Below are 23,316 nucleotides of genomic sequence, written 5' to 3'. Positions count from 1 at the left end.
CCTGCTTTTGAGAAAAAGATCGCAAAAAGACTTTCAGATCAGGTGTCTGTTTTTGCTACAGAACTTTTAGCAAGCATACTAGTCCTACAGTGGATAGAAGAGGTAGAACCGGAAAGAACGGTGATCTGCAGTGACTCGATGGCAGCCCTCACTAGTTTAAGAAGTGGTAAATCCGAATCTAGGCAAGACTTAATATTAGAAATTTTACAGAGTCTGTTTAGAATTAGGCAGCTGAGGGTGGAGGTAAATTTTCTGTGGGTACCTGCTCATGTTGGTGTGGGTGGTAATGAAATGGTGGACATGCTAGCGAAGAACGCACTGAATCATTCCCTGATAGACATCAATGTAGCTTTGAGTAGAGCTGAATTCAAGGCAGTGATCTCATCTGAAGTGGGTAAAAGATGGCAGGAAGTATGGAACAGTGGGACTAATGGAAGACATCTTTTCCTGATCCAGGAGACTGTTGGGAAAGAGAGGAAAAGATTGGGAAATAGGAGGAAGGATGTTATCGTCACACGGCTAAGAATTGGACACGCTGCATTAAACAGTGATCTCTTTAGAATAGGTAAGCATGAATCGGGGAAATGTGACAAGTGTGGGGAACCGGAAACAGTGAGACACATCTTGTATAAGTGTCCTGCATATGAAAGGGACAGGTTCCAGCTGATCCAGGAATTAGGGTTAATAGGAGTGGGCAATATCTCTTTGAAGGTATTGTTGGGATGCGAGTACGGGCAATCGAGATCTCTTAAACTGTTGTTTAAGTACCTTAAGAATACAGGGACTATAGACAGAATATAGGTAGTTGTTTATTTCCGTAAACCCTTTTTTTTGTTTTTGTTTTTTTCTTTTTTTCTTTTTTTTTTTTCCTATTCAGTGTTCGCTCCACACTCCAGATCAGTAGGTGGCGGTAATGCACCTTTCGTTGGTCTGCCAAACCGCCAAACACCACGAGAAGATGAAGAAGAAGAAGAAGAAGAAGAAGAATCCCTGACACCACCTTTCTGTCTATAAAAAGACTTGCATGTGTTTGTTTGCTCTGTGTGTACAAGATGGCTTTGGGTAAGTAGTTTACTGTCTCTTTATGCTTCCTATTGCTATTAAAATGAATGTATCTCTACATTTCTTGTTTTCTGTTTTTCAGGCACAATTGTAGCTCTTGGAGCCGGAGCAGGTGGGTTTTTTATGCCAAATGATGTAATGATTGTAACAGTGCTGTCTGTGCAGAATGGAGTTGTTAATGAATGTTCTCTGGGACTGTCATGTGTTTAAGTTGGTACTGTGGTAGCAGCTCCTTTAGTGGTTTCGGCTTTGGGTTTCACCGCCACTGGGATCGCTGCAGGATCTGTTGCTTCATCAATGATGTCAGCAGCAGCTGTTGCTAACGGTGGAGGCGTCGTCGCCGGAGGGGCCGTTGCAGTCCTGCAGTCCATCGGTAGTTCCAGGAATACAGTTCATTGGCAAAGTCCTAAGAGGCCATGTATTATATGTAATTTAAGTTTCTCGTGATCTCGACATAACAAAAGTTGTATTCTCGAGATCATGACTTAAAATTTTCTCAACGTGTAAACGTGCCACAAATATTTATATTTATAATCCATGATGCTGTATCTAGAACATTTCTCATGATCAGTACTTAATTTTTCTATGTATTTGGCATAAGAGCATGTTCAAGAGGCATGAACGCAACATCATGGAGGATAACCATAACCATTTGTGGCAGAGGACGTGTGTTGTGATGCCAAAATCACAAAATTAAGTCGTTATAACTAGAAAACAACCTTTTTATGTCGAGATTACTAGAAAAATAAGTCGTGAAAGCGAGGAAGACTACTTTTATGTCGATCACGAGAAAACAAGACAGGAAAAGAAACTGGAATGCATGGCCTGTTAGAACTTTCATACAAATACACATGGTGCTTTTATGACCTAATGCGGTGACGTTCTTGTGTTTAGGTGCTGCTGGACTTTCAGTCGGAGGACAGGCGGCCCTGGCGGCTTCAGGAGCTGCTGTGGGTGGAGCGACTCGTTGGGTTGTCTCTTCAGTTTCATCCTTCTTTTAATTTGTCTGTGCATTGATTTATTCTGATCTTGAAGACTTGTTTGCACATACATGAATGGAAAGTGTGTGTGTGTGTGTGTGTGTGTGTGTGTGTGTGTGTGTATATGTATGTATGTGTGTATGTATATATATATATATATATATATATATATATATAAATATAAATAAAATATACACTGCGTTTGTGTTAGCGCATTGTGTCCGCCTCCTACTTTAAATATATGTATAAAATAAATAAAATGCTTTTTAACTCTATTTCGTGGTACATGTCGTATTTCCCCATTGTCAGAGCTTTTGTTTGGTTAAAAGTATTTAAACCGGTTGAGGGACTCTTGGTTTCGATTCTAGACAGGGAAGAGGAAAATCACGATTTAGTTGGGTCTATTTAAAGAAGTCAGGTGAGAGGCAGGGCTAATATACAATATAGTATACAGACATTAGCTAGCTAAGAGTGTTGGATGATTAGTTGGGATGAAAATACACGTCATGTGTAAAATAGTGTTGCAATGAATGGCATAAAGAACCATATGTAAAGGGTGAAGGTTAATGAAGTTGAATCATGTGGAAAAAATAAAATGTAATAAATGATGGGGAGATGGGAAATAAATATTTTTCATATCGTCGGGCCATTAATAATAACTTTTGATCTGCTTGTATTTTTATTGAGACCTTCAACGCACTCTTATGCGCACAAACAATATTCATCTAGATCAGGGGTCACCGACATGGTGACCAGGGGGGTATTCCAGAAAGCAGGTTATGTGACATACCTGGGTATGTTTAAGGGTAAGTTCGTGGATAACCTCAACTTTCGGTTCCAAAAACGGAGGTAACTTTCTGGGTATGTATGTAACCATAGCAACTGACTCTCTGAAGATAACCTGCTCGGAAGCAGGTTATATTTCAGTGTAATTTCGGCGTGCCCTTTTGATGAGGATCCTTTGGACGGAGAAGCACAAATTATACGAGGTTTTTTTCGTCGGGAGAGGGTTATAACACCGCGTATTGATGTTTGCATACCCTAATGAATATTTGAAAGAGCGTTATCGTTTCTCAAAAGATTCGTTAGTTTATTTAACATGTCTTTTAAAACCGCATATCGCAAATGTGAAAAACCGCGGTTTGTACATTTTTGTACAGTGTGGGCGATTCAGAGCAAGTGGGAAAGGCGACTGTGTGTAAAGCCGTTCGTACAGTATGTCTGGCACACACACACATATATATATATATATATATTTTTTTTTTTTAATATTTAGTCATATTATTTATATCTATACATGTATTCATTATGCGCACACACACTTCATACTTCCATAACTTTCTGTTTCAGGGTTTCCAAATGTAATTGAGTGCATTGATGGCACTCACATTCCTATTAAAGCTCCACCAATAAATGAAATGTTAATAGGAAATCTATTCATAGCATCAATGTGCAGGTAACAACTTAATTTTTTCCCTTCTTAAAATCATTGAAGTCATTACTTTTTCCACTAACTAGGTAATATGTGAGGCAACCCAAATCATTACCAATGTTGAGGCAAAATGGCCAGGATCTGTGCATGATGCAAGAATTTACCAGACATTTCAGCAGGGTATGTTTTGCTTTATACAATTGTTTTTTTTTTCCTTTTTACTACATTTGTGTTGTACATTTCAATCATTACAGGACAGTACAATGGTTTTTGCTGGGGGACAGAGGATACCCTTGTCTGCCCTATTTAATGACACCCTACCCTGAACCTAAACCTGGACCACAGACACGGTTTAACCTGCCTCACAGCCGAACACGGGACAGGGTGGAGATGACTATAGGGATCCTCAAATCTCAGTTTCAGAGTCTGCGTGGGCTCCGGGTTAGTCCAGAGAGGGCATGCGACATTATAGTAGCGTGTGTTGTGCTTCACAATATTGCCACTATAAGAGGAGAGAGCCACCCTCCTTGTATTGAGGAACATGGCCCAGAGGAACACCTACAGATTTTAGAGGCCAACAGAGACAGAAGACTTTTGAGAGACAGGGTCTGTCAAAATCACTTTTATTAATTTTTTTCACTGGTCTGCCAGGCAGTTTATTTCTTTATTTCCTGAAAAACAATAAAATAAAATTCAATAAAATGTTTTTTTATATTGCTTTTTTCACTCACTCACACTCACTCACTCACACTCACTTTTAACATGCAACAGATTATTATTCAGACAAGTTCTCACCTTAAGGCGACGCTCCAGTAATTCAATTTCCAGTGCTGCTTTTTTAATGAGGAGTCGTTTCTCTTCCATTTGAAGCGGTATAAGGTCCATCTCCATGTCACTTTTTCTTATTTGTTTTTAAAGATGGACCTTATACAGCTCCTTTGCTGGCAACTAGGAAGGTGGAAAAAATCTAATGAATGAAATTGTTTGGTCAAACAATAAAATTCAAATATGGACACCTGGACACAAATTATTACCCTGCTTAGATTGTGTGCTGAGGTTGAAGGACCCTCATCTGTGGGCAAATCCCTAGGTATGTACTGTGAAAGGACAGTGACAGTTTGTTACTCTAATGCAAAAAAGGGGGCCATACATTATAATGGTATGCATCATACCTCAGTGGATCTACCAGCATTGTCCACTTCTGTCACAGCAGATGTGGTCTCTTCATCATCATCTTCATCCTACAGGAGAAATATTCAAGTATACATTATCTGGCAAAAAAAAAAACCCTAAAAGCAACTAAAAGTACCCGACAACAAATCACTTACAACTGTGACAGTTCTTTCTGGAGGGTCCAATAATACAATACATCCATCAGTATCTATAAGAACACACAACCCATTAAATTCTCAATATTATCAAAGAAAATAATACATGAAAAGAGTAAAATGTCAGACTAAGATCACAGTAGCCTATACATCATATGCAGTTAAATAAAATAAGCCTACATAAAATTTATCTTGTTCAAAAAGCCTTTAAGTGACAGAGATAGTAATTTATTAGGACAAAAAATTAAAACAAATCATAGAGGTAAACTTACATTTCACCATTTTTTCACCATCACTTGTGGTGCATGGTGTGTGTGATGAACTGCCCCCTGGAATGCCAGCAACCACTGGTCGCCCTTTATTAAGGGACAGAGCCAGCTCCTCAGATGGGGTGAGGGGAGGTGGTGGTGGACCCCCGCCAGTTAGACGGGCTTCAGTCTTCTTTTTATTAGCTACATGACAGAATGAATATACTAAATCCTGTTATAATAATAGTTCAGTAATTGTGTAATCAAATATGACCTTTTTGCAGAATGTTTTTGTGTTTCATTTTGACTTGGCTTAAAGTTCTTGTGGCTCCAGAAGGATTACACCTTATTAAATAAGAAATATACATTATTATTTTAAACTAAAGAAATAAATGGCAGGAAAAGTAAATGCTTTCATAGTGATATAACATATTCAAAAGGATGTATAAGTCATACTTCATTATTTTGCATTATAATAAAACGGGAGCCAATACCAAATTTGTAATTTAATACACTCACGCATTTACTCTGTCCGGTATTTTTTGCCAAGTCAACTCTCTTGCTTTAGCTGATGCAGCTGTATTGCTTCTTTTTAATATTATTGGCTTAAACTCCTCATAAGCGTGCATTAAAACCTTCAACTCCGCCTCTGAAATACGCTGCTCTCTTTTTTTCGCTTTGAGTTTCCATGGTGACTCGTGAAATCGGCGATCCATTGAGAATGTCTTTATAAATGCACCGTGCACGCGCATTACCTCTGGGTAACCAGTTGGAGGTTGATTAAACTAACTCTTCTCAGGTGTTTTGGAACCGACATACTCATGGTATGCCTGTTTGGGGTAAATCAACCCAGAGGTTATGATTTATCAAATGGTAAGTTAACCAAGCTTTCTGGAATACCCCCCTGATCTAGAGATATTCTTGCTCTAATTATATTGACTGTCTCACTTCAAGGACAATGATTTGTCATAATTTTATTATTATTTTGTCCCTATCATAGTCTTGTGGTGGTTAATTAGTGGTTCACCAAATTAAAAGCTTTCTAAGACCTGGTTGTGTGCACATGATTTCTAAAGAGACAACAATGCTGCTTTTGTAATCCTTCTTCCCTTTCCCAATCACTGCAATATCTGTCAGGAATATTGTATTATGCCCTTCTGATTGTAATAGTGTGGAAGTGTTTGTATTTATCATGAGTAAAACCACACCCCTAAACTGCAACGCTGTAGTCCACAGGGGTCACTGTTATTGTTGTAGTTTCATTTCTGGATCAGTTTCGTTTCAGCAGAAGCTCCACCTTTCTGTCTATAAAAAGACTTGCATGTGTGTGTCTACTCTGTGTGTACAAGATGGACTTGGGTAAGTAGTTTACTGTCTCTTTATGCTTCCTATTGCTATTAAAATGAATGTATCTCTACATTTCTTGTTTTCTGTTTTTCAGGCACAATTGTAGCTCTTGGAGCCGGAGCAGGTGGGTTTTTTATGCCAAATGATGTAATGATTGTAACAGTGCTGTCTGTGCAGAATGGAGTTGTTAATGAATGTTCTCTGGGACTGTCATGTGTTTAAGTTGGTACTGTGGTAGCAGCTCCTTTAGTGGTTTCGGCTTTGGGTTTCACCGCCACTGGGATCGCTGCAGGATCTGTTGCTTCATCAATGATGTCAGCAGCAGCTGTTGCTAACGGTGGAGGCGTAGTCGCCGGAGGGGCCGTTGCAGTCCTGCAGTCCATCGGTAGTTCCAGGAATACAGTTCATTGGCAAAGTCCTAAGAGGCCATGTATTATATGTAATTTAAGTTTCTCGTGATCTCGGCATAACAAAAGTTGTATTCTCGAGATCACGACTTAATATTCTCCACGTGTAAACGTGCCACAAATATTTATATTTATAATCCATGATGCTGTATCTAGAACATTTCTCATGATCAGTACTTAATTTTTCTATGTATTTGGCATAAGAGCATGTTCAAGAGGCATGAACGCAACATCATGAGAATAACCATAACCATTTGTGGCAGAGGACGTGTGTTGTGATGCCAAAATCACAAAATTAAGTCGTTATAACTAGAAAACAACCTTTTTGTTATGTCGAGATCACTAGAAGAATAAGTCGGGATAGCGAAGTAGACTACTTTTGTTATGTCGATCACGACAAAATGAAGTCGTGATAACAAGAAAACTACTTTTGTTATGTCTAGATAACGACAGGAAAAAAATATAGAATGCATGGCCTGTTAGAACTTTCATACAAATATACATGGTGCTTTTATGACCTAATGCGGTGACGTTCTTGTGTTTAGGTGCTGCTGGACTTTCAGTCGGAGGACAGGCGGCCCTGGCGGCTTCGGGAGCTGCTGTGAGTGGAGTGACTCAGTGGCTCGTCTCTTCAGTCACATCCTAATTTTTAATTTGTCTGTGTGCATCGACTTATTCTGATCTTGAAGACCTTACGCTTGTTTGCACATACATGAATGGAAAAAATATATATACTGCATTTGTGTTAGCGCATTGTGTCCGCCTCCTATTTGACTATATGTATAAAATGAATAAAATGGCTGCACAATGGAACTCTATTTTGTGGTGTGTGTCGTATTTCCCATTGTCAGAGCTTTTGTTTGGTTAAAAGTATTTAAACCGGTTGAGGGACTCTCGGTTTCGATTCTAGACAGGGAAAAAGGAAAATCATGATTCAGTTGAGTGTATTTAAAGAAGTCAGGTGAGAGGCAGGGCTAATATACAATATAGTATACAGACATTAGCTAGCTAAGAGTGTTGGATGATTAGTTAAGTTGTTTCACTCCCTGCCTGCTCTCACTGTATTACTTTCAAATCCATGTTGGAGGTCTTTACCTGTTTTACAGCCTGTAAACTGGGTCAATAAACTGAGTAGATTGGGTCAAGCCTCCTGGTTTCTCACAGTACTTGTTTTTCGATTCTTCTTGAGCCATGGAGATACACCTGAGGTTTATAAATGCAATCCATGATAGGATAAGAAAATATAAAATTCTAAAGATAGGTCCTTCATTTTGAGATTTATTACAAACACCCTTTAAAATGTAATATTCTTTGTCAAGCAAGTAAAGAGAAAGCATTGTTTGGCAAAAATCATTCTTTGCATATTACTGAGACTCATAAAACCAGAAATGCAAAAACTTTTTTCTCCGATGAGCCAAAATTCATAGTTGATTAAGGGCAGTGGGCCGAACATAAATGTTCTTGCTAGCACACTTTGAGAAAGCTGAGGAATGTTGTTCTGCATAATGACAGGGAAGAGAATTCATTCAAATCAGCAGACAATTTCCAAGTCTGGGCCTAGTTTGGGGGCCAAGTCTGGGGCTTAGTTGGGTCTAGTTTGGGGCCAAGTCTGTGCCTAGTTTGAGCATCTCTGCTTTAAACCAAATACGGGCACGGATTAACACAGATTTCGGCTGCTGTGATGTGGTTCTGCTCAGGCAGAGGTGGGACGTAACAAAGTACAAATACTTTGTTACTGTACTTAAGTAACTTTTTCGGGTATCATTACTTTGCTTTCACTCATTACATTTTTAATACAAATATCTGTACTGTCTACTTTCTATATTATTAAACCAGGCTTGTTACTTTAATCTAGTTTTAGTTTTAATCTATTTAAAAAAACATCAAACTATTTCTTGTCATTGCGCAGCTTTTTCAATCTAACACTAATGTATCATTTCTTTGCTCTCACACACCACAGACGTGAACTAGTTTACGAAGCTAACAACAAGCACGGCAGAAAGCAACAAGAAGTATGAAGGTAACATGGATGAGACAGATGGAGTCCGCGATGTAAACATGACTGAGAAAATTTGTTTTGTATTAATATATTAATATGATGTGTGGTCAATTTACTATAGAGGTACATGTGAGGTACCAGTTATTATTTAAATAAATGTCAGAGCTCTTATTTCTTTGCTTCTACTGAAGTGAAAAAGTATAGTCAGTACTTCAACTTTTACCACAGACTTTTCAAACATGAGAATCTGTACGTCTACTTGAGTGGAGGATGTGTGTACTTTTGCCAGCTCTGTGCTCAGCCGGTAGATTGAATAGAAAACACATTGTGTGTTTTCTATTCAGGCCACCAGATGGCGCTGCAAAACTCGAGTCAGGAGCTATCCTACATCCTCTGAAACAATAGAAGAAAAAACACGTGCCTCATACAAACTTCCGGGTTTACTGTATGTTTTACTGTAATGTTTTTTGATGTGGCTGAAAACACAAAAAATGGATTATTTTAGACAGACCCTGAAGACAGATTGTGAGGATTTACTCGGGCGGTTTCAGGCCACGGCGTCTGTGCGCTTCGAAGAGTTTTCGGCCATCTGGAGAGAAAAAAAATTCTCGAATATTTTTTAGTAAGTAAATAAATGTATTAAACTGTAATTCTGATTTCCTTGAAACAAAAAACTCAAAATGACCATTGTGCACAGATAACCAGCTTTTCATTCCCAGCTCTTCTCCAGCTGTCGGTTTTATATACACCATTGCATGTATTAAAAATTAAAGCAGCCCAAAAAAAAATTAAAGCAGCCATAAGCGACTTTTGCGTGAAAATTTTAAAATAGTCATGTGTGCACCTGTAGAACATCCAGACTCTCATCATTGTATTACCAGATCAAATCCTCATGAATCTCTTTCCCTCAGTGGTATCCTGGAGCCGAGTGAGAAGAAGGTTTTCACACGGTTGGCTCTGTCTGTCGCAGCCCCCTACCTGTTCCCACCGCATTCCTTCCAGATCCGTGTTGGAGGTCTTTACCTGCTCTACAGCCTCTACAACACTCAGCTCAACACTCCGAAAGAGCGGGTAAAGCTTCTTACATTCACACCGCACTCACTGCTCGCTTCTCGTAGAAGACCTACGGAGATTTACTCGAGGTTCATACACGCAGTCCTTGCCAGAGAAAGGGATCATAACATATGATGTGATTAAGTGATGCGATCTGATGATGCAGATCCGGATCGCGCTGAAGGACTGGGATGACCTGATGCGTTTCCAGCAGGACGCGGTGAACGCACAGCACTACGACGTGGCCTACGTCTTCAGGAAACTGCTGATCGAAAAAGCCGTCTGCTTCACCGCCATGCCAGACACGGTGGGTGTTATCCTTTTACATCAAAATGGAATGTGGATTATTTCTTCCTTGGACCATTTTTTGATAGATACTGACCACTGCACCATGGACACCCCACAAGAGCTGCAGCCGGAGATGCTCTGACTCAGTCGTCTGGCTGTCACAAATTGGCCCCAGGTGCTATGATGAAGAGATAATCAGTGTTATTCACTTCACCTTTCATAATGTCATAATGTTATGCCTGATCTGTGTATGGTGTTAAGTGTGAACCCGTTGCATGCGTTGGCTTTTCTTGCGGTCTATGGAAAAATATCCACGTCTGTATGAATGTTTGATTGTTGTTTGAATGTTCTTTATTGTGGGGGGCATTTGAGCTGCCGTTTAACCTTAACGTAATTATTACTGTGTTTTTTCGACACAGCTGTCCTTCCAGGTGAAGAAGAAGAAGGCGGACAGGAGGCAGCGGCTGTGCGAGTCGTTCATGGACCGGTCCTCCCGACCTCAGGAGGTCATCAGTACAGATGTGCTCGAGGTAAGATGCCTGAGCAGACTCTTTTTTTTGTGCCCTACTGGATTTTCTCTAAATCTAAGCAGCAACGGTTTTGAGATTTATCCAGAATAATCCACAAGCAAATGTGTGTAAATTAATACAATATAATATAATTGGTTATAAAGAACAGTTTATTGTATGTTCACGTAGCGATATAAATACGTGCTGTATTAATGACGCTTGCTGGTATCTCTGGTGCGGGTTCCAGGAGCTGGCGAACATCCATGAGCACTACGAAGGGCTAAAGAAGGCGATCCTACCGCAGCCGCCTCAATCCGACCTCAGCCTCATCAACCACAACCTGGTGCCCAAACTGCACAGCACTGTCCTCACATTCTACGGCTGGCAGCGGAACCAGGCTGTGAGTGTGCATCGAGTGTGTGCTGACTCTTGTTGTTCTTGGTTCGGCTTAAGACCATGACCACGATCTTTCTTTCTCTGTAGGAGTTTGAAAGTCGGAGTGACCATGACGCAGGAGAAGGAACATCAAGTCAGGATGAGGTGGGGGGGGGGGACCCTAAATGAATATAATAAGCATTACACAGAGGGCATCATTTTGTGAAAGAAAAAAAAAAAAGGAATTCATATCTTGCTCATGCTCCTGAGTGTGGGGAAAGAAAACTGAGTTGGTAATGATGAGGTAATCATGTTTGTGTTTTTCTTCCAAACTTTAAATGAATCTCTCTCTCTCTCTCTCTCTCTCTCTCTCTCTCTCTCTCTCTGGCAGAGTTCTCGTCGAGCTCAGCGCCTCGCTTCCATCAAATCCAGGTCTTACGCTCAGGCAGTGGAGGTTTGTGTTATGTAGATCATATTTTTGATATCATGATCATTACTCGCTATCATGCAACCATTCACAAACAAAGTCCATGCATTCAAAGGCAAAATAACCCATTATCTCAGTACAGTTTGGTGTCTAAAAGTTTGTGGACACCTGACCATAAGTTTGGTATGTGCTTCTTTTTGACCATCTTTTTTTGACTTGGAATAAGTTTCACTCTTCTTGTAGATGATCCATAGTCATTTTGTGGAGATTGTAGTCAGCAGTCACATTCATCTAATTCAATAGGGAGATCTTCCACTCCAAACCCATGTGAAGCATATCTTCATGGAGCTGGCTTTATGAACGGGGCATTATCATGCTGGAACAGGTTTGGGTCTCCCAGTTCAAGTGAAGGGAATATTTTATGCTACTGCATCCCAAGACATTCTATAGAATTGTTTATCTTCTGCTTTGAGGTAACTGTTTGGGGAAGAACCACATTTCCAGGAGTCCCAATACTTTTTATTCCATATTGTGTGTAGGTCTAACTGTTTTTATTACTCTTTGTGTCTATAACTTTTAAATTAATTGTCAAAATTATTTAACCGTAATGATCAGGTAATAGCAAACAGACATGTAGTGCATGAGGGAAATGGAGAAATGAATGAGTCGACGTCTGACTTTTCATTTTTGATTCATTTCTAAGCCCAAATGTACTGATTTTTTTTAAACATAAAATCCGAATAAAATCTATTAGAATAATTAATGACAGTTTCTCGCTTTGCTGCTTAATTAAAAGTGTTTGAAAGGAAACAGCATCGTGTGTATCGTGTTTATGCGGCAGGCTTCGAAGTCTCGGCGTCACAGGCAAATCGAGGTGATATCAGCAGCTTTGGACACTGAGTCCACGCAGCGAGTCTCGAGATTCAGGAGACCCCCGTCTCTTAAAGCGCGCACCAACTCGCGTTTCATGGCTCAGGGTGAGTAAGAGGAACAAATGACAATATACACAATTCTTTAAATAAACATTTTTTTTTTAATTACGAATAATAATAAAAAAACACGACAGTTCCTAAAAACATTTCAGTATAAAATACAATTTATAAATGATTTATTTTTATATAAATAATATTTTTTTACAGTAAATGCCAGAAAATAAACACCACTGACAGATTAATTTATTTTCATGAAAATTTAAGCTCTATCTGACTAAATATGACTTAATAACAATAATAAAATATTTGATGAGTGTGTGTGTGCGTGTGCTTTTATTGATCATTTGAACTTCATTTTCACATAGGGTGCCAATAATTATGAAGTTGTCTGTAAATGCCATTTTGTGGTGTTACACAAAAAGACGGAACCCCAAAGAACAAAAGCAGAGCACTAGAATATCTATCAATCCTAATGTTAGTCATTTTATATCTAACGTGACTATAAGGTGCTGATTGGCAGGTTTTTCGTCCAATAGGAAGCCAGAGCGCGGAGCTGCAGAACACAACCCACTTATGGCGTCTCACTGGAATGGAGGGAGAAAAGACTGAAGGTGAATCAAATCATTATATATTCATTGGTAATACAAAGTTTTATTGTTTCTTTGTGATCACTGACTTGGTCTGTTTTTTTTTCCTCTTCATTGGTCATCAGGAAACAATAGGAGAAGATTCAACTGGAAAGAGCGCATGCGTAGTAAACACTAAATGACAAAACCTGATTGGACAGGATCATGGGTCGTGTCTAACCAGACTCCTAGTGTGTCGTATCTGATTGGACAAGCTTGTTCCGAGTCGTATGTGATTGGAAGCCCCTGTTGCCAGTCATATTTCATTGGAAGAGCTTGTTACAAGTCGGATTTGATTGGACAAGCTTGTTACAAACCTTGTTTCGTTAGAAAAGCTGGTTATAATTTGTGTTTGATTGGAATAGCTTGTTACAAGTTGTATTTGTTTGGACGAGCTTGAAACTGGTCAAACATGAGATTGCATCAGATTGTTGGGATAAAAATGTAACAGCTAAAGTATGATTGGATGGGATTGTAACAGCCCATATCTAATTTGATGGGTTTGTGACAAAGTGTGTCTGATTGAACTGGCTTGTAACTGGGAGTGTCTGATAGAACCAGTTTATTAAATCTAACATCTGAGTGGATCGGCATGTCTGATCAGATGTGCTTGTGACCGATTGCTACTGATTAGCCTTTCTTGCAGCAAGTCACGTCTGATTGGACAGGCTTTTAACTGATTGTGTCTGATTGGACAGAGTAAACTTGACAGGTCAAGTTTGGTTAAAAAGTCTTGTAGCAGGGCAATTTTTATTGGACTGTCTTGTAAACAGATGCAGTTTGATTGGATCAGCTTGTATTTGGTTGTGGCTGATTGGACGGACTTGTGACAGATTCAATGGGTTTTCTCCGTTTGGCCCGTCTGTGTTGGTTTGGACGTGTCAGTTCCAGGATAAACCCGATTGGACGGCCTTGTGCCAGGTCTGATCTGAGTGGATGTCATTTTAAAATGTATTGAAAATTCTGTACAGATATTTTAATAGGGGCTGATTTTATTTTTCATTCTTCTTATTTTAATGCACAAACACAATGTGGATGAAACATCAAAACATAAATATATATATATTTTTTAAACCGTGTTCACATCAGTAAAGTGTTGAGAAATGAAACCATATAAAACTATAAAAACATGGGATTTCTAGGGGGGAAAAAAGTATATATATTGTTTGATGTTTGACCCCTGCTTGTGAGTGCAGGCACTGATGCTTCAGGTGCTCTTTTTATATGTATTTCACTTTAATTTTTATATTTGTATTTCAAAAAAGGCTTTTATTTCAATTATTTACCCCATAATTTTTACACTGTTTAATCATTTTAGTCCTGTGTATATGCTGACATATAGACTAATGTTTATTACAGAATGTTTCTGTAATAAAAGTCTTTGTTGTTATTACTGGCCATTTTCTTTCTTGGTTTGTTTTTTTGCACTTCATTATGTTTATGGTCTGATATTTGATTCTTGCTCGTGAGTTCAGGCGCTGATGCGTCACTGAACAGACCCGATGTTCAGGTTGGTAATTGCAGATGATGCTGATTAGATGTTACAGCCTTGTCTATTTCTTGGACATGATGTAATCTCATGGGAAAGAAGAGGAAGCAGATGATAATGTGGAGAGACACATTTATACACACATCTTCATGTGAAATTTCACTCCCTGAATGTATGATATTTGGATTTTTTTGTTTGTGAAATGTTCAAACGTAAAAAAAAAATTCAGTAGATAAAAATTGAATTATATTCTTATGATGACTGATGGAATTGTTGACATTTGTCCAAACAGAAACAGCTTGTATCAAAATATTAAGATTTTACGTGATTGCATGATATTAAAACATTAAATGAGGTGCATTTGGTCAGATGACCATATTCATGAGTGTGACATTTGATTGGGTTTTTTCTTCAAACTTCTCCCTCAGTCCCGATTCCTCCATTCTCATGGTCACTAATGTACTCCGAAGGCCCAATAGAGTATCAATAAACTGAGTGACAGGTGTCACATTCTCACACGCCACCATACCAGATCTGGAAGTGTGTTTTCCAAACACTATTGAACCACTGAGTACTTGGTATTTAGTACACTTTTGCATATGTATGTTCCAGATTATTTGTACAAGTAAGCATTATGGGGAAATATGTATTTATATATTTTATATTAGGTCCAGTACCAAACCAGGACAGGATTTTTATTTCACTCATATTGGATGACAATCCAATTAATATGTGGGTAGTCAAAAAAAAAAAGAGAAACAGTCTGCCTATTACTAATGCGACCTTTTAATATAAATACAAAATACAGTCTTTATAGCTATTAATGTTGTGCTGTGATTGACATAAAAAAGAAGAAACCTTTAAATCAAAACAAATAAATAAATAAGACCCCAAGTCTATAAAATATATCCTGTGACATGAACCCAACTCGACTGCCAAAACGATGCCGAAGTAAACCCAAGCACATGGACCTCCACGGGTGGGCAATGATTTTTCTCTTGCGCATGCGCAGTGAAAGAGCGCAGAATGCGCAGAAAGGGAAGGGAGGGGGGTCTCACCGCATCTGCTCTAATGATGAAGCCGGAGTGCAGGAGATGAGCTGATGCGAGATCTATGCCTCATCTTTAGCTGTATTAAAACACACACACACACGCGGGCGTATGAACCTGCTAAGAAGAGCTGAGTGAATAATTATTGGCCCTCCTAGATTTGTTTCTACAATGTCAGCAGACAGTAAGTGATTTGACATGTTCTGATATGTCTATTATAAAGCTGCATGATGGATTATAAATCTGCCTCATGATGTGTTTGGATTTCCTGCATTTCCTGGTGCACATCATTATATATTATTATTATACACACTGCATATGCATTAGTACTGTAAAGGTACATGGGCGTGCGCGTGCACGTGCTGGCATCCCGCGTTCACGTGTGCGTGTTTCTATCCCTCTCTCTTCTCTCTTTCCTCGAAATTATTAAAGTCGATAATTAAATTCTTTTCATGTTTCAGTACAATATATATAGCTTATAATCGTTTCTGATTGGCTGAGAGTTTTGCATTCTTTCCCCTTGACGTTTTCTTACGTCACAATCTTTAATCTTAATGACAGGTATGTATTAGTGCTTTGTCCAAATATGTAAGTATGCTGTAATGAAACTGTTACATTGTCATCAAACTCCCACGTGATCCTAAAATTCCTGTGTGTGTGTGTGTGTGTGTGTGTGTGTGTGTGTGTGTGTGTGTATATATATATATATATATATATATATATATATATATATATATATATATATATATATATATATATTTGTTGTATTTTCTATTCTTTAAAGTAGCTGCCTTTTGCTTTGCACACTCTTGGCATTCTCTTGGTCAGCCTCATGAGGTAGTCACTGTGAATGGTTTTCCAACGATCTTAAGGAGTTCCCAAAGATGTTGAGTGCTTGTTGGCTGCCTTTCCTTCACTCTCTGGTCCAACAAATCCCAAACCATCTCAGCTAGATTTAGATTGGGTGGTTGTTGAGGCTAGAACATTTGATGCAGCACTCCATCACTCTTTTTCTTAAACTCTTTTTCTCTTCTCCCAGAGGCCCGTTTGGGGTCATTGCCCTGTTGAAAAACAAATGATGGTCTATTTTATTTTTTTCTGTTTTGTGGTTGTGTACTAAAATACTTTCCTGCTGGTGAAAATGAAAGTCTCCTTTCAAATAACACAACCAGAAAGAACAGAAAGATCATACGTTCCTACCGTTTTTGTTTGTTTTGCTTTTGTTTTGCTTTTATTTGTGAGAATGGCTTTTCAGTTAAATCTCTTACATTGTTAGTTTTTATCATGTTGTTGTTGTACTGTTGTAAAAAAAACAGTATATTAACTGAGCCATGACAGTGGCTATTATGACAGTGTGCAGTATTCCTCAACAATAGCAAAGAATATTATATTGAATGTAGCATAGGTTTATGCAGTAAACCAAATATAAAACCATGAAAGCCATTTCTGGACATTATTACTCATTTGTAGCTTACCGTTTTCTTCTTCTGTCAAGTAATGTTGCTTCTGTGCACATATTACAAAACTATTTGTTAAAACATGGCTGTATGGAGCTTGAAAGTTGTTTAATAGTTTATATGTGGAAATGGGAAAACATTACTCGATCATACACACATTAGTGTATATCTACTACTATTAATTTAAAAATTTCTTTTTTTCGACAGTGCCGTACGAGAAAACAGTCAGTGTTTTGTTGTAACTGTGTCTTATGAACCGACCCATACGGTGTGAGCACCTAATTAACAAGTCATTGGAGTGGAGTGTGGAGCCATTCTTCTTTTTTATGTACACCACCTGTCAGACTGTTTGCTCTTATCTCTGCAGTTCTTCTAGTTTACTTTTGATTGCCCCGTATTTCTTCTGATTCGATCTACATTTCCTCTGCAGCTCGTTGCCATTTAATGTAGTTTAAGCGGATCTGCTACATCAGATTGTATTGTATTGTGTCTGTGGATGGGTGTGTACTGGTAACTAGTCATAATGGCATAATATTACACACACACACACACACACACACACACACACACACACACACACACACACACACACAATTACTGTATAATCACAAATTATAGTCAAAATCTGGTAGTTGTGATATGATATTTGGTCAAATATAATTTAAAGAAGCAGTTTGTGATGATACCTGCTCCCTTGCTGTATTTATTTTTACCCCCTTTGTTCAAACTAACTCTACTTATTGCGCTGCTTAGATGAAGATTTCTGGCCCTAAATAATTCTGAAAATGTTGGAACCCTACATTAAGGAAATCATTGTCAGTAGTTGAGTAAACATCATATAATTAGGATCTGTTTTCGAATTGGTCGATCAGGAACCAATGCAACAATCAACACATGACATTGTGCAAGTTGCTGTTGCATTTATTTCAAAATTTCTCACAGTATAAACCATGTATCCTGTGTGCAACAGACATAGAGAGCGAGTGTGTTCGTTCAGTGGATATATCTCCATTACCGTAGATCTTTCATCAATTCCCACTGTGAATAAGATGGACGCATGAAGACCCATAAACACTTATTAGCTGCGTTGCAATGTGATCTAAGGTCTAATGGAGTTATAATAGTTTCTGTTACAATGTAAAACTTACTTCAGCATGTTTCCTATCCTCTGTATTAAGTTTCTCTTGCAGATAAAAGCGGTATAAATGTTTAATTGTGTGTCCAGATCTGACTGAATGAAGTATTACTTACCAGAAATGTGGAAAAATACTTGATTATTAATTAAAAAGAATAAAATCACTTAAAGTAACAGCTGTGGCAGTAAATTATTGATTCATAAATTATTGTCAAAAAAAAAAAAAAAACGATTGTAAGACATAAAATTATGAAAACAACGAGGAAACCAAAGCATTAAATATATCCATATGTATTTTCACCCAGCTTATCTTTTATATACGTAAACACTCAAACCTTGTTTTATAGGCATTCAATGAGGCGGGGAGTCATTCCAATTAAATCCATGATTTAGATGAACAATCTGCAGCCATGATTGACTTCTCTCTCATTAGTGTAAAAGCCAATTCATCAGACTGGATATATTCTATTTATATTGTTTGCATCTGCACATTTGGGCAAACCTATAAGAATAAGTAATTTACCAAAAAAATACTGAACTAATTAAATACTTAATCAGTTATCTGCAAAAATCCATAATGATAGTTTTTCCTGGTTACATTATACAGTACGAGAGAGGCCTCTAGTGGTGAATTACTGACTCCACATGCTGTGTATTTGACGTGTTTTTTATTAGTTTTGGATGTAACTGTTTTTTATTTATTTAGGTTTTCACTTTTTGTTTCAGTTTGAATACATGTCTTTAATTTTCCTCAATATTTATTGATACAATTAATATATTTATATTCATTTCACTTAGCACATTTTCATGATTTATATTTTTTTGTAATAGATTTAAGCACTATTTTAAATGGAGTGTTATGTAAAAACTATCAGTTAATTATTACATTATTATTACAGTTGACCTTTAATAAAAAGATTCAACAGTATTGAAAAACTATTCAGTTTGTGAGGATGAAGCTGTCTGTGCTTTACTGTTGAATTTCAGTGAAACCCTGATGTCATTGTGCAGTTCTGATGACAAGCCACATATTAAAATGTTTAACTGTTAAAAAGATTTTCTTTTAAATGGCCAGCTTTGCTACAGCTCTGCACACTTTGCACTGTAGTCAGACGCAGTGAATATCATTTTAAACACATTGCCACTGTTTTTGCTCTGTTTTCAGGAAGTGTCTTGATTAGAACAATAAGAGCCCCGGATTATTACTGTTTAATAGAAAAAGCCCATGCATGTGTTGACTGAGACTCTCAGGCAAAGGAAACGCAGAGCCATTATGGCTTACACAGACTAAAGCAAGTCCTCTAGTCTCTTTTGTTTACAGTGGCCAGCATGCCTACTTAATGTTTTATGCACAGTCCTGATTTCTGAAACATTGAAACTAAGGGCTGTTCTTTAGATGTGAAATAATTAATTCCTTTTCAGAGAAGTGTTTTGCTTTGATAAGAAAATATAAATGAAAGTTTCTCTTTGATTGAGAGTTTTAATGGCACTTGGAATCAGTATACAAACACGGGGCAGATTTCTATCCAGTCTCTTTGGAGGAAACAATACGGCTGACAGGAAATGAAAATATCAAGCCCAGATGGGAGTGATTGTGATGATGGCTTCAGGATGATGGAGCCTTTACAAGGCTTAATAGATTAATGGATCAATTTAAATGAAGAAAAAAGCATGACCAGGTGTTAAATTGGGCTGCAACATACTTTCGCTGCGAGACATTTGCAATCCAAAAATAGATCTTTGTCCTGTGCAATTTGATACTTTATCACAATGAGGTCTCAGTATCCTTGTATCCTAGGCTGTGATTATCATTCATAACAGCAGGCTATTTACCTTGAACCTAAATCACAAACACTGAAATTGATACAAATAGCAGTATATCCTTGTACATCGCTTCATTCATGCTGACATTTTCTAATGCATAATGCTTAAATGCTTAAATGTGGGCATGGTGTTCATATGCAAGATATACATGCGATTCTTTATTTACCCAAACATACAAGTTACCAAGTTACTGCCACAGAGTTTCACTGTTGTTTGTCTGAATGTGTGAATTTGCATGTTTTAAACTGCTTCTTATTTCGCAGAGGAGTTTTGCATGAATGAGCTTTCTCTCAGAAAATTGTTCCAATTGCAAATGTTTTGGTATTCACATGCTTATCATCTGCACTGCTACAACACAAAAATATAAATATGTAAATATAGTAATCACACTTACAACCAGTTAAAATGGAGAAAAGTTGACCCAACCTTTGTGTTGTGGTTTACATGGAGAAAAGGTGGATAATGAACCCCGATTAACTTTCAAACAAATTCAAGCTGATCTGCAGACACAGGGTACAACAGTGTCAGCTCGCACTATACGTCGCCATCTTAATGAAATGGGACGCTATGGTAGGAGTGACAAAACTGCTGACACAAAGACTGGGGATTGCCAAAAACACAATCCTTCTGGGAGTGGACAGTAGAGCTTTTTGTTAAAGGACATCATGGCAGAGTTTACAGAAGAAAAAATGAAGCCTTCAAAGAAAGATGTCAAACATGTGGGTGGTTCAAAGATATTTTGTGGTTGCTTTGCTGCTTCTGGCACTGGATGCCTTGACTGTGTGAACGGTATCATGAAATCTGTTGAATACCAAAGAATTTCAGGGTGCGACGTAGTGGCCAGTGTTAGAAAGCTGCGTCTCCACTAGAGATCATGGGTCTTCCAGCAGCACAATGACCCGAAAAACACTTCAGAAAGCACTCTGAAATGGTTACAAACAAAGCATTGAAAATCAGCCTTCAAATCTGAATGACCTGGAGCAAGTTGCAAAAGAAGAGTGGTCAAAAATTCCAGTAGAGAGGTGTAAGAAACTCATTCATGGTTACGGGAAACGATTGATTTCAGTTATTTTTCCAAAGGGGGTGCTACTAAATATTAAGTGCATTTTTTTGGGTTTTGTGTGGAATTGTATCAGATTTGACTTTTCTGCTCTGTTTTTTGTGTTGTTCAAGTGCAAAGAAAAAAATATACATGTAACATGTAAATAAATCATTTGCAACTGCAAACTGAGAGAAGGGTTGCATTTTCTGACAGAATTGCAAGGGTGCTGATATTTTGGCCATGACTGTATATACAGTGAGGAAAATAAATATTTGAACACCCTGCTATTTTGCAAGTTCTCCCACTTAGAAATCATGGAGGGGTCTGAAATTGTCATCATAGGTGCATGTCCTCTGTGAGAGACATAATCTAAAAAAAAAAATACAGAAATCACAATATATGATTTTTTAACTATTTATTTGTATGATACAGCTGCAAATAAGTATTTGAACAACTGAGAAAGTCAATGTTAATATTTGGTACAGTAGCCTTTGTTTGCAATTACAGAGGTAAAACGTTTCCTGTAGTTTTTCACCAGGTTTGCACACAATGCAGGAGGGATTTTGGCCCACTCCTCCACACAGATCTTCTCTAGTTTACTCAGGTTTCTGGCCTGTTGCTGAGAAACACGGAGTTTGAGCTCCCTCCAAAGATTCTCTATTGGGTTTAGGTCTGGAGACTGGCTAGGCCATGCCAGAACCTTGATATGCTTCTTACAGAGCCATTCCTTGGTTATCCTGGCTGTGTGCTTAGGGTCATTGTCATGTTGGAAGACCCAGCCTCGACCCATTTTTAATGCTTTAACTGAGGGAAGGAGGTTGTTCCCCAAAATCTCACAATACATGGCTCCGGTCATCCTCTCCTTAATACAGTGCAGTCGCCCTGTCCCATGTGCAGAAAAACACCCCCAAAGCATGATGCTACCACCCCCATGCTTCACAGTAGGGATGGTGTTCTTGGGATGGTACTCATCATTCTTCTTCCTCCAAACACGTTTAGTGGAATTATGACCCAAAAGTTCTATTTTGGTCTCATCTGACCACATGACTTTCTCCCATGACTCCTCTGGATCATAAAAATGGTCATTGGCAAACTTAAGACGTGCCTGGACATGTCCTGGTTTAAGCAGGGGAACCTTCCGTGCCATGCATGATTTCAAACCATGACGTCTTAGTGTATTACCAACAGTAACCTTGTAAACGGTGGTCCCAGCTCTTTTCAGGTCATTGACCAGCTCCTCCCGTGTAGTTCTGGGCTGATTTCTTCGAATTTCTTCGGATCATTTAGACCCCACGAGGTGAGATCTTGCATGCAGCCCCAGTCCGAGGGAGATTGACAGTCATGTTTAGCTTCTTCCATTTTCTAATGATTGCTCCAACAGTGGACCTTTTGTCACCAAGCTGCTTGGCAATTTTCCCGTAGCCCTTTCCAGCCTAGTGGAGGTGTACAATTTTGTCTCTAGTGTCTTTGGACAGCTCTTTGGTCTTGGCCATGTTAGTAGTTGGATTCTTACTGATTGTATGGGGTGGACAGGTGTCTTTATGCAGCTAACGACCTCAAACAGGTGCATCTAATTTAGGATAATAAATGTAGTGGAGGTGGACATTTTAAAGGCAGACTAACAGGTCTTTGAGGGTCAGAATTCTAGCTGATAGACAGGTGTTCAAATACTTATTTGCAGCTGTATCATACAAATAAATAGTTTAAAAATCATATATTGTGATTTCTGGATATTTTTTTTTAGATTACTCTCACAGTGGACATGCACCTACGATGACAATTTCAGACCCCTCCATGATTTCTAAATGGGAGAACTATATATATATATATATATATATATATATATATATATATATATATATATATATATATATACATATACACACACACACACACATGCAAATTCCAAAACCACGCGTGATAAACAAATACCACGATAAACAGACGCCACCCCAAAAATGCTATTTGATGTATACAGTACTGTACTGTATTAAGACTTTACTTTATTTTTATAATTATATTCGCGATAAACCGAGTGCGCAAGATTCGAATCACGGTAAAGCAGGGGAATACTGTATATACTGTCTATACAATTAGATGCCGAACTCGCAAACATCCTGAACCATCTAGAGACGTACCAGTGCCAATTGGATCCCACTACATGTGTGGAGTTTGACATTGGCCCTCCTGGAGTGTTTAAAGGCTCTGGTATGGAGAAGCTGATGTTGGATCTGTGATGATCATAAATGTTGAGCTCAGTAGCTCCTAGTTTTATAACCATAAAGACTGTATAAGACTGTAGAAAGA

At 38.3% G+C, this 23,316-nt stretch overlaps 4 protein-coding genes across 6 annotated transcripts in view; all 4 read left to right on the top strand.

Annotated features, from left to right (window-relative positions):
- Positions 1-550: 550 nt before the first annotated feature.
- Positions 551-2,317, top strand: LOC124377986 (interferon alpha-inducible protein 27-like protein 2A). 2 transcript variants are annotated; one of them, XR_006924137.1, is made up of 5 exons: positions 551-565; positions 878-1,062; positions 1,145-1,174; positions 1,274-1,435; positions 1,957-2,317. XR_006924137.1 is itself a non-coding variant. In XM_046837425.1 (4 exons), the coding sequence occupies exons 1-4, from the start codon at positions 1,053-1,055 to the stop codon at positions 2,061-2,063; spliced, it is 309 nt and encodes a 102-aa protein (XP_046693381.1). In that variant the 5' UTR covers positions 908-1,052; the 3' UTR covers positions 2,064-2,317. The 2 variants fall into 2 exon arrangements, 1 of the variants encoding a protein (XP_046693381.1); XM_046837425.1 differs by lacking the exon at positions 551-565 and having other exon boundaries at positions 908-1,062.
- A 3,468-nt stretch (positions 2,318-5,785) lies between these two features.
- On the top strand, positions 5,786-7,622 carry LOC124377973 (interferon alpha-inducible protein 27-like protein 2A). Of its 2 annotated transcripts, XM_046837405.1 has the most exons (5): positions 5,786-5,923; positions 6,325-6,409; positions 6,492-6,521; positions 6,621-6,782; positions 7,350-7,622. In XM_046837405.1, exons 1-5 carry the CDS (start codon positions 5,909-5,911, stop codon positions 7,448-7,450), a joined length of 393 nt encoding a protein of 130 aa, XP_046693361.1. In that variant the 5' UTR covers positions 5,786-5,908; the 3' UTR covers positions 7,451-7,622. The 2 variants fall into 2 exon arrangements, with proteins under 2 accessions (XP_046693361.1, XP_046693369.1); XM_046837413.1 differs by lacking the exon at positions 5,786-5,923 and having other exon boundaries at positions 5,985-6,409.
- A 1,571-nt stretch (positions 7,623-9,193) lies between these two features.
- On the top strand, positions 9,194-14,411 carry snapc1b (small nuclear RNA activating complex, polypeptide 1b). Its single transcript, XM_046838017.1, has 10 exons — positions 9,194-9,425; positions 9,715-9,874; positions 10,023-10,163; positions 10,564-10,674; positions 10,901-11,053; positions 11,137-11,193; positions 11,420-11,482; positions 12,297-12,432; positions 12,924-12,998; positions 13,100-14,411. Exons 1-10 carry the CDS (start codon positions 9,274-9,276, stop codon positions 13,150-13,152), a joined length of 1,101 nt encoding a protein of 366 aa, XP_046693973.1. The 5' UTR covers positions 9,194-9,273; the 3' UTR covers positions 13,153-14,411.
- A 1,173-nt stretch (positions 14,412-15,584) lies between these two features.
- syt16 (synaptotagmin XVI) overlaps positions 15,585-23,316 on the top strand; it is a 26,806-nt gene continuing 19,074 nt past the window's right edge. The window contains exon 1 of the mRNA XM_046868949.1: positions 15,585-15,735. Coding sequence (XP_046724905.1) covers positions 15,723-15,735 — 13 coding nt within the window. The 5' untranslated portion in view covers positions 15,585-15,722. The remainder of the gene's footprint in view (positions 15,736-23,316) is intronic.

Source organism: Silurus meridionalis, chromosome 2, assembly GCF_014805685.1.
Source record: "Silurus meridionalis isolate SWU-2019-XX chromosome 2, ASM1480568v1, whole genome shotgun sequence".
In the NCBI taxonomy this organism is placed as follows: domain Eukaryota; kingdom Metazoa; phylum Chordata; class Actinopteri; order Siluriformes; family Siluridae; genus Silurus; species Silurus meridionalis.
Note: the sequence above shows the minus strand (reverse complement) of the source record. Positions and strands in the feature narration are given on the sequence as shown.

Coding starts and splice junctions, on each gene's coding strand:
- LOC124377986 (XM_046837425.1), top strand. Junction 1,175..1,273: donor AGCTCTTGGAGCCGGAGCAG/GTGGGTTTTTTA, acceptor CATGTGTTTAAG/TTGGTACTGTGGTAGCAGCT. Junction 1,436..1,956: donor TGCAGTCCTGCAGTCCATCG/GTAGTTCCAGGA, acceptor TCTTGTGTTTAG/GTGCTGCTGGACTTTCAGTC.
- LOC124377973 (XM_046837405.1), top strand. Junction 6,410..6,491: donor TGTGTACAAGATGGACTTGG/GTAAGTAGTTTA, acceptor TCTGTTTTTCAG/GCACAATTGTAGCTCTTGGA. Junction 6,522..6,620: donor AGCTCTTGGAGCCGGAGCAG/GTGGGTTTTTTA, acceptor CATGTGTTTAAG/TTGGTACTGTGGTAGCAGCT.
- snapc1b (XM_046838017.1), top strand. CDS start 9,274: ATGTGGCTGAAAACACAAAAAATGGATTATTTTAGACAGACCCTGAAG. Junction 9,426..9,714: donor AAATTCTCGAATATTTTTTA/GTAAGTAAATAA, acceptor TCTTTCCCTCAG/TGGTATCCTGGAGCCGAGTG. Junction 11,194..11,419: donor GAACATCAAGTCAGGATGAG/GTGGGGGGGGGG, acceptor TCTCTCTGGCAG/AGTTCTCGTCGAGCTCAGCG.